Source organism: Panthera pardus, unplaced genomic scaffold (genome assembly GCF_024362965.1).
Source record: "Panthera pardus isolate Hobbes unplaced genomic scaffold, ASM2436296v1 HiC_scaffold_3, whole genome shotgun sequence".
Taxonomy (NCBI): Eukaryota; Metazoa; Chordata; class Mammalia; order Carnivora; family Felidae; genus Panthera; species Panthera pardus.
This window is the reverse complement of record NW_026526876.1, coordinates 10585998-10598363: the sequence shown is the minus strand read 5'-3', so window position 1 is coordinate 10598363 and position 12366 is coordinate 10585998. Positions and strand designations below refer to the sequence as shown.

At 54.0% G+C, this 12366-nt stretch overlaps 1 protein-coding gene across 3 annotated transcripts; it reads left to right on the top strand.

The window, feature by feature from the left end:
- Nucleotides 1-7528: 7528 nt before the first annotated feature.
- On the top strand, nt 7529-12274 carry EIF5A (eukaryotic translation initiation factor 5A). 3 transcript variants are annotated; one of them, XM_053893236.1, is made up of 6 exons: nt 7529-7691; nt 9588-9773; nt 10883-10987; nt 11158-11289; nt 11380-11453; nt 11613-12274. In XM_053893236.1, exons 2-5 carry the CDS (start codon nt 9609-9611, stop codon nt 11440-11442), a joined length of 465 nt encoding a protein of 154 aa, XP_053749211.1. In that variant the 5' UTR covers nt 7529-7691; nt 9588-9608; the 3' UTR covers nt 11443-11453; nt 11613-12274. The 3 variants fall into 3 exon arrangements, with proteins under 3 accessions (XP_053749211.1, XP_053749213.1, XP_053749212.1); XM_053893238.1 differs by lacking the exon at nt 7529-7691 and adding an exon at nt 7918-8012; XM_053893237.1 differs by lacking the exon at nt 7529-7691 and adding an exon at nt 7952-8055.
- The last annotated feature ends 92 nt before the right edge of the window (nt 12275-12366 follow it).

The window sequence follows — 12366 nt, the reverse complement described above, 5'->3', positions numbered from 1 at the left end:
CTCTGTGGGACAGGTGCCGGGTAGAGGTGAGCACGGGGGTGGTGAAGCAGGCGAGATGCGAGATGCCGTCGAAGTCAGCCCGGCGGGGGCAGGAGGCGGAGCCAGATCCCAGCTCTGGCCAGGAGGCGAGAGGGTAGCCAGGAATGGGATTGGCATCGTGTTGCATCCACACGACTCCTGAAACAGAATGCTACGGGCACCAGTGACAGTCACAACAAAGTTTATTACAATGAGAGGCAAGGCCGACCGATCGGGACCAACACTCTTGATAAGCGTGCGGCCTCGAACAGCCGGGGGACAGAGTTTTTATAACCGATCACATGGTTTTATCATCACCTGGGAACAGAACAAAGAAACAGGTTCCAGATGAGTTAGAAACAGTTGCCTAATGAGGTGTTTACTTTAGACTTTCTGCCTCTAAGTTGCAACCAGTGGATCTCCTTGACCCTGCCTCTGATGCTCTTTTCTTTGAACTTTTGTTGCCTTAATTGGTGAAGCCTAATTTACAAGGGTATGAGGCGTAGTTTACCAGAGCAAAGCAAGGCTGTTATCTCTTAACCTTCAGTGTCAACACAAAGCTGTTATTTTTCAAGCTAAGCATTAGCTCTACACTACAATTTAACCCTTACAATCGGGGTTGGGGGCAGGTGAACAGGCCTGGGACGCGAGATCAGCACGCGAGTCCCTGTCGGAGGTGAGGCCCCCGTCTGCCCTTGGACCTTTCTTCTCTTAACACGGATGTCATCGCCCCCTCACCTCCTCTCTCACATCTTGAGATATTCTTTTCTTGGGTCTAGACCAGCCAAGAAACTGGTCTATCGACGCCAAGAAGCGTTGGTACCCAGCTAAGCTTTCTTTATCCCCTGTCCCCAGAACTCGTAGACCCTCCCTCATCCTGCTGAGGGCCGGCTTCCCTCACGTTCCTCGGCTCTGGCTTCTCTGTTGCCAAAAGACCGGCTTCTGGGCTGGGTTCGGCCCGGTCCTGCCGCTCACGTTCCCCGCATTTGGTCCCCCGTCTACGGCATTTTCCAACTTCTCTCTCTAGCACCCAGGTTCAGCAAGGCCTCTGAGAATGGGGGATGAGGAGGGCTTTTGAGTAGGGCTTCTCCTCCGGGCCCAGAACCAGGCGTCTTCCGCACCTCCACTCTCTTCTTCTCAGCTTCCAAAGAGGCGAGGTCAAAGTCACAAAGATCCCTGTGGTATCTTCTTCTCAGGAGCTCCTCTGACTCTCCTAACTGCCATTCATAAGCCCATCGCTCACTGGTGGTAGACAGGTGGCCTGAACACTCGTTACATGTTATATATTTTGTTGATTCTCGATTGTTTTCCTCCCTCCCAGCTGTGGGGAAGGGGCCATACTGCTAAGGTCACCACCCCTGTGTCTCCAGTATCTGGCACCTAACAGACGCAGATATTTAAAAAAAAATTTTTTTTATGTTTATTTATTTTTGAGAGAGAGAGAGAGGGAGACAGAGCGCAAGGCGGGGAGGGTTCGAGAGAGAGGGAAACACAGAATCCAAAGCAGGCTCCAGGCTCCGAGCCATCAGCCCAGAGCCTGATGGCGGGGCTCGAACTCACAGACCACGAAATCCTGTCGTGAGGCCCCCCCCCCAGATGTATCTTTTTTTTCCCCCAGTATTTTGTTTCAGATGTATCTTTTAAAAGGCATAGAAAAAAGTTTGTAGGCAAATATGGTAAAACATTAATAGTAGCTGCCTCTGGGTCCTGGGGGTTATGTTTTTGTTTTTCTTTCTTTTCTGATTTTCCCAAATGTTTTCACAAAGACTTGTATTTTCATGATAAAGAAAACTTGACAGAGTCTTTGTTATCACGTAAAACCATTCCTCTTGATATGCCTGGAGCCCCTTTCCTGTCTGTGAGGGTCAGTTCTACTAAAAACAGCGGCCTTGTCCTCAACCCCAGTCCTACCCACCTTCCCAAGTCCAGCTCTGCTCGCGACTGGCTTGCACACCCCATCGCTCTGATGGCTTCCCAAGACTCTCAGAATCCTGGAATCCTTTATTTTTTAAACATTTATTTATTTTCTTTGAGAGACAGAGCACCAGCAGGGGAGGGGCGGGGGGGGGGTGCACCGAATCCGAAGCAGGCCCGACACCAGGCTCGAACTCAAACCGTGAGATCACGACCTGAGCCCAAGTCAGACGCTTAACCGACTGAGCCACCCAGGAGCCCCTAGTGTTAGACTAGCTTGACCTAACACTACTTTCTATATGTCAGAACCTCCTTCCCAATCAGTGCCTGCTGCTAAATGTTACCAACCAGCTCTGGGAGATGGAAAACAACATCTGCCAATTTCCGTGATGTAAACACTTCCACTGTGGTCAATTTCAAGCTTTCAGGAAGACATTATTGAATGTGCTGTTAGGAGGAGGTGTGCACAATTGCTTCTTACAAACCTACACATGCAGCCTCCACCGCACTGTTGGTTCCCATCCAAAGCCTCACTGCTGCTGCGGTGCCCGGGGGGCTCAGTGGGTTAAGCGTCCGACTTCGGCTCAGGTCAGGATCTCACAGTTTGTGAGTTTGAGAGCCCGTGTCGGGCTCTGTGCTAACAGCCCGGAGCCTGGAGCCTGCTTCAGATTCTGTGTCTCCCTCTCTCTGTCTGCCTCAGACCCACTCGCCCTCTGCCTCTGTCTCTCAATAATAAACATTAAAAATAAATAAATGAGCATTTAAAAACTTCAAACACACACACACACACACACACACACACACACACACACACACAAAACCTCACTGGTATTCCTTAAAGTATTTTTCATAGCACTGTTGCGAGTCTTCTGCATAGCAAAAACTATTCCAAAATAGAAGGTTTGGAAAGTCTACCAGAAGAGATACAAACTTACTTGGCAAACTTCTTTCTCAGCAGAACGCTAAACTCTTACCCTCTGAGAAAGAAATGAGAAAATAATGAATCAGATGGATTGCCAGGACAGTATCCAAAGGCATTGAAAATCTATAGATGGGTAGCTGGAGAGTTCTCCCCGAATATCTGAATTTTAATCTTGGTGAGTGGGTGTAACCACAGAAGGTGGGAAAGAAATGCCATCTTAAGATAGAATCTGATCAAGTGCATTCAAATCAGTTCTCAAGAAAGAAATTTCTATGTGACCTAAAGGGGGTTGCTTGGTATGTAAATCATATAAAAAAAAAAAAAAAAAAAAAGACAGAGAGGTTCTCCAATGATTTTCAGGGGAGTTCTGATCCAAGATCATCACTATTCCAGGATTCTTTTTTTTTTTTTAAAGGATTTTTAAAAATATTTATTTATTTTGAGAGAGACAGTGAGCTGAGGAGGGACAGAGACAGACCGACAGATGCAAAGCAGATTCTAGACCCTGAGCTGTCAGCGCAGAGCCCAACGCAGGGCTCGAACCCACGATCTGTGAGATCATGACCTGAGCCAAAGTTGGATGCCTAACTGAGCCACCCAGGCTCCCTTTCCAGGATTCTTTTTGAAGGGGAGACAGACTGGCCTTTTCGCAATGAGGACAGATGCACTGTGTTCTTCTGTTCTTAGAGCTGTGTGGTACCAAACGTTGGAGGACACGTAGCTAATTCCCTTGTCCGATGTCAAGGTTCCTTGACTAGATTTTGTCTTTCTACTTACATTTCCTTATAGAAAAGAACGGAGAGTTGGACCAGCCAAAATAGACGTTCTGTTGCCCTTCCCCATTTCAGTTCATTTATAGAGAAGCTGAGATTCCCACTTTTTGGTCAATCTATCGTGAGTCTGATTAGCCAGAGCCCGGTGTACCTTTCCTCCACGGTCAATTAGGATCGATAGCGTACCGTGTATTTGCCAGGCACGATCCTAGTTGCTGGGAACACAATAACGAACCAGACAGGTTCCCAACCCTACATAGGTTATATTCCAGTGGAGAAAGCCAGACGTGAGTAGAACAATTAAACAAATAAATGGATGTCACCAGTATGTGACAGGCTCTATGTCTGCTGTGAGGGCACATAACATGAGAAGCCCACTTAGTCTTGTAGCTCAGGAAAGGTGTCCCTCGAGAAGTGATCTGACCGGCCACGTAAACTGGGAGGGCTCCCAAAGCTGAGGACTCTGCCCTGGACTGTAGGGACTGCAGGCAAGCAATGCAGTGGTGCTTCGGCCGGGTACCAGGTACCTCATCACCCCGCAATACTGAACAGTATTTTGCCCCTTTCTTCCTCTGAGTATGTAGAACTCTGTCTTTTGTCAAGGTTATCTGTGCCTTTTGGGGTGCCCAGATGGCTCGGTCTGTTAAGCGTCTACCTCTTGGTTCCTGCTCCAGGCATGATCTCATGGTTTGAGAAGTTCGAGCCCTGCATCAGGCTCTGCCCTGGCAGCACAGAGCCTGCTTGGGATTCTCTCTCTCTCTCTCTCTCTCTCTCTCTCTGTGCACCCCACCCCCCACCTGCACAGTGTCTTGTCTCTCTCAAAATAGATAAACTTAAAAAACAAAATTTGCTTTATTCATTTTTTTTTTTTACATTTATTTCTGAGAGACAGAGACAGAGACAGAGCACGAGCAGGGGAGGGGCAGAGAGAGAGGGAGACACAGAATCCGAAGCAGACTCCAGGCTCTGAGCTGTCAGCACAGAGCCGGACGCGGGGCTCGAACTCACAAACTGTGAGATCATGACAACCAAAGTCAGACACTTAACCGACTGAGCCACCCAGGCGCCCCCAAAAAACAAATTTAAGATTATCTGTGCCTTTTTTGAGTTTTGGATGGAAGTTGGCGAGGGTCGTTATCACTCAGTGCCCTTGTCATATCATGGAGTCTGTGCTTTAGGTCAGTGAGGACACTTCACCAATGTCTCAGCGAAATGAATCAATTAAGACTGGCACATGACACACGGGAGGTACAGTCACACAAAGACGACAGCACTTTTTTTTAAGGAATAACTTGATTGAGATATAATTCACATATCATCCAATTCAATTATTTAAAGTGTACAATTCAGTGTTTTTTAATATCTGAAGAATGGGACCATAGCTCCAATCAGTGTTAGAACATTTTCTTCAGCACAAAAGCCATACTCTGCCCCTCCCCTGTACTCTTTAGCAGTCCCTCTCTGGGTCCCCATTTCCCTCTAACTTCTCAACACTAGGTGTCTACTGATCTATTTTCTGTCTCCATGGATTTACCTATTGTGGACATGTCATGTAAGTGGAACTCTATACTATGTGGTCTTTTGTGACCGACTTTCGTTTAACACGTTTCAATTTACCCGGTACTCCATCCTTTTTTATTGCCGTGTAATATTTCGTTGCATGGATACACCATATTCTATTTATCTATTCATCAGTTGATGGGCTCCAGGAGTTTCTGCTTTTTGGGCTATGATGAATAACTGCTTTGAACATTCCTGTACAAGTTTTGGTAACTGAAGTGAAATTCACATGGCATAACACTAACCATTTTTATTTTTTTGTTTTGTTTTTTAACGTTTATTTATTTTTGAGACAGAGAGAGAGAGAGCATGAACGGGGGAGGGTCAGAGAGAGGGAGACACAGAATCGGAAGCAGGCTCCAGGCTCTGAGCTGTCAGCACAGAGCCCCACGCGGGGCTTGACCGCAGGGACCGCGAGATCATGACCTGAGCCAATGTCGGCTGCTTAACTGAACGAGCCACCCAGGCGCCCCAACACTAACCATTTTTAGATGAATGAAGTGCCAGTTAGTGCATCGGGTGTTGTGCAACCCCCACCTTCACCTAATTCTGAAACGCTTCATCATTCCAAAATAAAACCCCCTGCCCATTAACCCCACTCCCTGGTCCCCTCATCCCCCAGCACCTGGCAACCCCCAATCTACTTTCTCCTTCTGGGATTTACCTATTCTGGATAGTTCTTGCCATTCAAATCATAGGGTATGTGACCTTTTTTGTCTGACTTCTTTTACTTAGCATAATATTTTTGAAGTTCATCTAGTCGAAGCAGGTATTAGTACTTCATTCCTGTTTTGTGACTGAATAATATTCCATTGTACACCCCCCCCCCCCCTTATCCATTCCTCTGTTGATGGATACTTGGGTTGTTCCTACCTTCTGACTACTGTGAATAACGCTGTTGTGAATATTTTCCTGCAAAGATTTAAGTAGCTGTTTTTTTTTTTTTTAATGATTTGGGGCATACACCTAGGAGAGTTGTTGGATCATATGGACAAATACATCTGTGAGAAGAGCAGGTTGGGGCTTTAAACAATGCGCCCAGACCCTTACGGGGGGAGGAGGGGAGTGGTGGTTTTGCGTTTTACAAAGGAAAAGGCGGAAACTTCAGAAAGCCGAGTGGAAGGAACGGGGAGTGATAGTGGACCACGCCGCATAAACGTATTAATTCAAGCCGGTGTTTGCGGTACGCATCTACCAGGTCACGGGATTCTAAAACAAAACAAGAGCCAGATCCAGGGTTGGGGACTCCCAGCCCAGGTATGTGGCTGCTCGTCTTCTCTACAGGACTGCTGCCCGCCTGGTTTGCGGAAGCAAAGCAGGTGGCCACGAGGGTAGTGCCGGAAACCTGGAAACTGGAAGAAGACCACAGAGTTGCGGGAAAAGCGGCAGCTTTCTTCCCTAGGAGGAGGGCCAGAGAAATAAACCGCGAGAGACGGGTTGTCCCCTGCTTCGTGGTCGCCTTCCACGACCTGGAGAGCGTCAGCGGACCGTAACACGCCAGTCTGCTTTGGAGTTTTCCCAGGGTGCTCGCAGACATCTGCTGTGGAGCAGCCGGGGGACCGGGATCGGGGAGAAATAAATGCCTTCCGAAGCTCCCTAGAGCTCAGCGGTACGGCAGCCGCCCCGGCGGCCCCGCACCCAGGGAATCGACAAGATGGTGGCCGCGACCCGGGCGCTCTAGCTCCCGGGCGAAACTCTATGGCAGGCCCGAGGCCGGGAGGTGAAGCTGAGATGGGCGGTAACCCGACCACACTAGCGCGCTAGGAAGCGTGAGCGGAAAGAGCTCTTGCGCGCATGCGTGGACGGGGGCGGGGGGGATGGGCTTTGAGACGAGGGGCCCACCCCGCAATGCAAGTTTTCTGAAACGTGTGAGTCGTTTAAGTCCAGTTAAAGCCGAGGTGGGGCGTTCCCAAGACGCATGCGTCCTAGCCGAGCTCAGCGCTACAGTGGCGTGGTCTTTTCAACGCCCGGCGTACAGACGACGTCTGAGGTGGAAGGGGCGGTCAGGATTCCCAACACGCATGCGCTCTGAGGCCGAGGCGTTCCCTTCGGAGGGTGTGGAGTGCAGGGCTCCCTATTGCGCAGGCGCGAGTCCCGTCCGGTAGGGGTAGTGGTCTATCACGGGAAGGGAAGAGGAGGTTGAAGGGCTTAAAAAACCGGGTGCGCCTGCGCACTGCCTACCGGTGGGACGCGCTCTGGGTTGGGGAGGGGCGGGGTCACGCGTACGCGTCATTGGATGGGAAGGTGGGAGGGAGGGTGGAGATCGGGGAGGGTCTGTGCGCTTGCGCAGTGCGGGGGTGGAGGGCGGAGGGGATAGATAGCACGCTTGCGCGGCTGTCACAGGGCTGCTTGGTTGGTCAGTGGGGAGTCGGCGCCTGCGTACTAAGACCCGTGTGCAGCAGCGGCGGCGGCGGTAGAGGCGGCGGCGGCGGCGGCAGCGGGCTCGGAGGCAGCGGTTGGGCTCGCGGCGGGCGGACCGGGTCGAGTCAGTGCGTTCGCGCGAGGTGAGAGCGGGCAGGGCGCGCGTGCGCGGAACCTCGGCTGGGGCTTGGGAGCGGAGATGGAACTGCTCGAGGGTCGGGGAGGGGGCAAAGGGGAGCGGCGGCGGCCGCCGCACAGGGTTCGGTCCGCGAGCGGCGCGAGGTGCGGAGAGGCGCGGGAGCGCGCCCCGGTTGGCGCGCGGGGTGACGGTTGGGGCCGGCCGGGTGACGTTGGAGCGACGCAGGGCGGGGGACGGCGAGCCGCGAGGCCGCCACGCGGGAGAGGCCGCCGGGCGGCCACGCCGGGGCGAGGGCCGGGGGCCAGATCGGCCCGGAAGGGCCAAGGTACCTGGGCCGTTGAGAACCGGGCGCCGCGCGGCCACGTGAGGTGGGGGAGGGGGCTATTCGGTGAGAGGGCATGTGGGGGGGGCTGGCGGCCGGCCGGAGAGGGGGGGAGGGGAGGCGGCGTGGCTCCGGCCTGGCGCGGCCTTTGAGGAGGGGGTGGCGGCGGCACCGGAAGTGTCCCCCCTACCGGAGGCTGCCCTCTGGGTCGGAGGCCGCATGGCCGAACGTGGACGGGGGCCGCATGGCAGCGCGGGGACCCCTCCCCCCAGATCCCGGCCACCGGAAGCCCCGGGAGGCCACATGGTGGGCGGGAGCCGGCAACCCCCAGCGCGGAGAGGGGTGGTCGGTCCTCGCGGGCGCCCAGGGTAGCTTGGAATTTTGGGGAGGGGGCGAAGGCCGAGGCCCGCACCTGATCTCCCCGGAGAGCCCGCTGCGGACATATGTTAGCGTGCCCCCACCCCATGGGCCCCTGGCGCGCTACCCCCCCCCGCCCCGACTCCCCTGGGAAGTGAGGCGGCCAGCCAGGTGCGAGCAGCGCTCTCCCGTGCTGGGTGGCCGGAGAGACGGGGAGACTGAGGGCGATTGGACGGGAGCCCAGCTCTTTTCGGCCGCGCCGACAGCGCCTTAAAGTCCCGAGCAGAGGAGCTCCCCGCTGTGATAGGTGCTCTTCACCTTGTCACGGTCTTCCTCCTTGTGTCTGATTTGCGGGCTCCTGCTTTCAGAGCCCCAACTCTGCCGGCCTAACAGAACTTCTGCTACTCACTACTCCCGGCGTTTTGCTTTCATTTTATTGTCATTCACGCTGCCCACTCCTCCACTTTCCACTGAGCGCACAGGCCCGGCCTGAAAAGCCGACAGGACCGGTGCATCCTGGGAAAAGGGGGAGGGCCCTCGAGGAGAGGCCGGGTTCCCGGGTTCCCTTTGGGAAACGAGATGGAGGTGTTTGGCAGGGGGAGAAGTTAGAGAACAGCTTTACTTTCTCTCCCTCGGCTGTGTCGGAAAAGGCCTGTTGGAGAGGCGGGAATCCCCCAAAGAGGCCTTGTGGTTTCCTGTACCAGTGACTGGCGCGTGTGGATCGGGTGGGGGGTGTAACAGACGGGTGGGGCCCTGTCCTCCGGTCTCCACCCTCCCCTCTCCCCGCTATGGTAGCCCCGCCCTTTTGCTGGCTCGCGGCTGCTCACCTAATTATAGCCCTGCTCTGTGTGGGGAAGAGGGGTGGTTGGTTTCAGCGGCCAGTAACACCTGAGTCTCCCCCCGCCTCCCAGGAATTAGGCGTTTGCCCGTCTTGGAGATTCGGCGTCCGAACTCCCCAGAGCCTTCTGTTCCCGGGCCGCCCCTTTAGCTTTCAGTTGGGCTAGGGGTCCGGCTTGTGTTCCCTCCACTTCATACACACGCCCCATCTTAAGGGTTTGTGGTCCCAACTCCGGATTTAACCTGGGCACTTTGACTTTCATTTAGGCGGGTGATGGAACGGAGGGCTGGGGAAACCTGAAGCCTGTTTCCAGAGAGCAGTGGGGCGGATGGAGAGCTCTGTCGACCTCTACCTCTACTGACTCCGCTTCTCTTTGACTCTAGTTGGAATCGAAGCCTCTTAAAATGGCAGATGATTTGGACTTCGAGACAGGAGATGCAGGGGCCTCAGCCACCTTCCCGATGCAGTGCTCAGCATTACGTAAGAATGGCTTTGTGGTGCTCAAAGGCCGGCCCTGTAAGATCGTGGAGATGTCTACCTCCAAGACTGGCAAGCACGGCCATGCCAAGGTTAGAATTGGATCTCTCCATCTCTCGCCTTCCCCACACTTCCCTCATCCGTGGGGCTCCCGGCAGCAAGGTGCCCTCAGTCCTAGCCCTCTCCGTTCCCGGAGCTCTCTTTTTACCCCCCAGTTCCTTGTGTAGTGCTCAGCCCTGGCTACCTTCCACCTTCCCCCGGCCTTCAGCCTTTCGTTACCTCCTGTGCCCCGTCATTGCCTTGTGCCCGGTCCTCTTCCCCACTGGTGTGAGTCTAACTTTGCTAGGTGGTCTGGTCAGCAGCTCCTTCCTTCTTGGCTTTCACTTGTGGTTTTTCTTGCCTGGGGTTCTAGTTCCCAGGCTTTCTCTAGTCCCACTATAGAGCAGCCTTCCCTGGAGGGGGCCAGCGTACCTTGAGCTTCCAGATCCCCTCCCGCCCCACGCCCCCGATCTCCGACGCAGGGTCACACTGTGTCTCCACCTGCCCCTCTCCCGGAGTTTCCTGAGCCCCTGCCTCGCTCTCTTGGATCTGAACACTGTTGCTAGTGCTTGTCAGTTTTTCCTGCCCTCCCAAATCTCGACCTGACTCATCCTTGCTGGAGTTCTTGTGGTTTTGTTCCCTGGTTGGTTTGTCTTCCGTTGGCTCGGGGTTCACCCTGGGTCACCCCCAACGTCTACGTCCTTGTCTGTGTTCTTTTGTGGCGTTTATTCCCTTTGCATAATTTTCTGTCCCCAAAGCCTTTTCTTTTCAGCGCTCTTCCTTTCTTGTTGCTTCCTGTTTTCCCAAGTTCACCTTTTATGCTGATGTCCAGATGCTTTTCCAAATGTTCTGCCTAGAGTCCTCCCAGTCCCCTGGGCACATCGGTCAGTGTTCTGGTAGCTCAGGGTAACTGGCTGCTTGGAGCCTGCCCTCCTGTTTTCTTTGTGCTGTCAACCCCAAAGTCAAGGGCAGTCTTTCTGCCTCCCGTTCTTAAAGGCTTTAGTGCTGCTCCTTTGGGCCGATTGGTTTAGTTCCAACTCCCCTGGTCTTTTCCCTGATAACCTCGTCGCACTTCCCTCACCAGTCAGGAGCACCTCGAGCCTTTCTCTTTTCCATCCTAGAGCTTGGTCGGGTTTCTCTTTCATGTGATGCATACATACAGGTCCACCTGGTTGGTATTGACATCTTTACTGGCAAGAAATACGAAGATATCTGCCCGTCGACTCATAATATGGATGTCCCCAACATCAAAAGGAATGATTTCCAGGTATGTAGGTGGGTTAGTGGTTTGTCGGTGGCCATAGACTGAGCGGGAGAGAGGGGAACGGCCGGAGAAGGGGTTTGGTGTTAGAGGTTTGGCACCAGTTTGTCCTCAGACCCTTTATCCTCCCCCCCTACCGGGGCCAACCTGCAGCTTCCTTCCTCCTCTGCCCCCAGCTGATTGGCATCCAGGATGGGTATCTATCGCTGCTCCAGGACAGCGGGGAGGTGCGAGAGGACCTTCGTCTGCCCGAGGGAGACCTCGGCAAGGAGATTGAGCAGAAGTATGACTGCGGAGAAGAGATCCTGGTATGCCCTCCCCCCCCCGCCTTATGCCCAGCCCCTCTCCTCCTCGCACTGCTTCCTCTGACCTCATGTCTGACCTCCCCACCCCCCCAGATCACGGTGCTGTCTGCCATGACAGAGGAGGCAGCAGTTGCAATCAAGGCCATGGCGAAATAACTGGCTCCCAGGTGAGTGTGCCGGCTGCCCGTCCCCAGCCCCTGCGCGTGCTCCGCGTCCCAGACAAAACCTGCCTCAGTCCTGTTCCAGGTTTCCCTTCCTGCCCCAGCAGGGTCGCCCCCCACCATGGACAGGACAGTCCAGTCTCACCAGGTGTCTCTCCTCCCCAGGGTGGCGGTGGCGGAAGCAGTGATCCTCCAGCCTGCAGAGGCCCCCTTCCCCAGCCTGGCCCAGCTCCGGCCCGGCCCCGGGCTGGACTCCTCCTACACAATTTATTTGACGTTTTATTTTGGTTTCCCCCACACCCCCTCAATCTGTCGGGGAGCCCCTGCCCTTCATCCTGCTCCCTTGGCCAGGAGTGAGTGACCCATGGCCTTGGCGAAACTGTCCTCCTCTTCTCCCCTCGCACTACAGTCCTGGTCGGGGAGAGGGGGCGGGTGCTGCTTGTGGTTTAGTGGGTTTTGTTTGGTTTTTGTTTTCTTTCTTTTTTCTTTTTTTTTTTTTAAATTCAATCTGGAATCAGAAAGCTGTGGATTCTGGCAAATGGTCCTTGTGCCCTTCCCCCACTCATCCCTGCTCTGGTCCCTTGTTCCCCTTGGCCCTTTACCCCAAGCACCACCCCACAGACTGGGGACCAGCCCCCTCTCCTGCCTATGTCTCTCCCCAAATCCCTTTAGCTGGGGAGGGAAGAGGAGGAGAGGGGAGGGGACCTGCCCCCTCCTCAGGCATCTGGGAGGGCCCTGCCCCCACGGGCTTCACCCTTTCCTGTGGGCTCTCTCCCCGACACATTTGTTAAAATCAAACCTGAATAAAACTACAAGTTTAATATGAAGGCCCCAATTCAGTTGCTTCTTTGAATTGAATGGGCATTTGCGGACTGGAGGGGAGATGAGAAATCCTGTCCACCAAACTCGGCCATCCGTT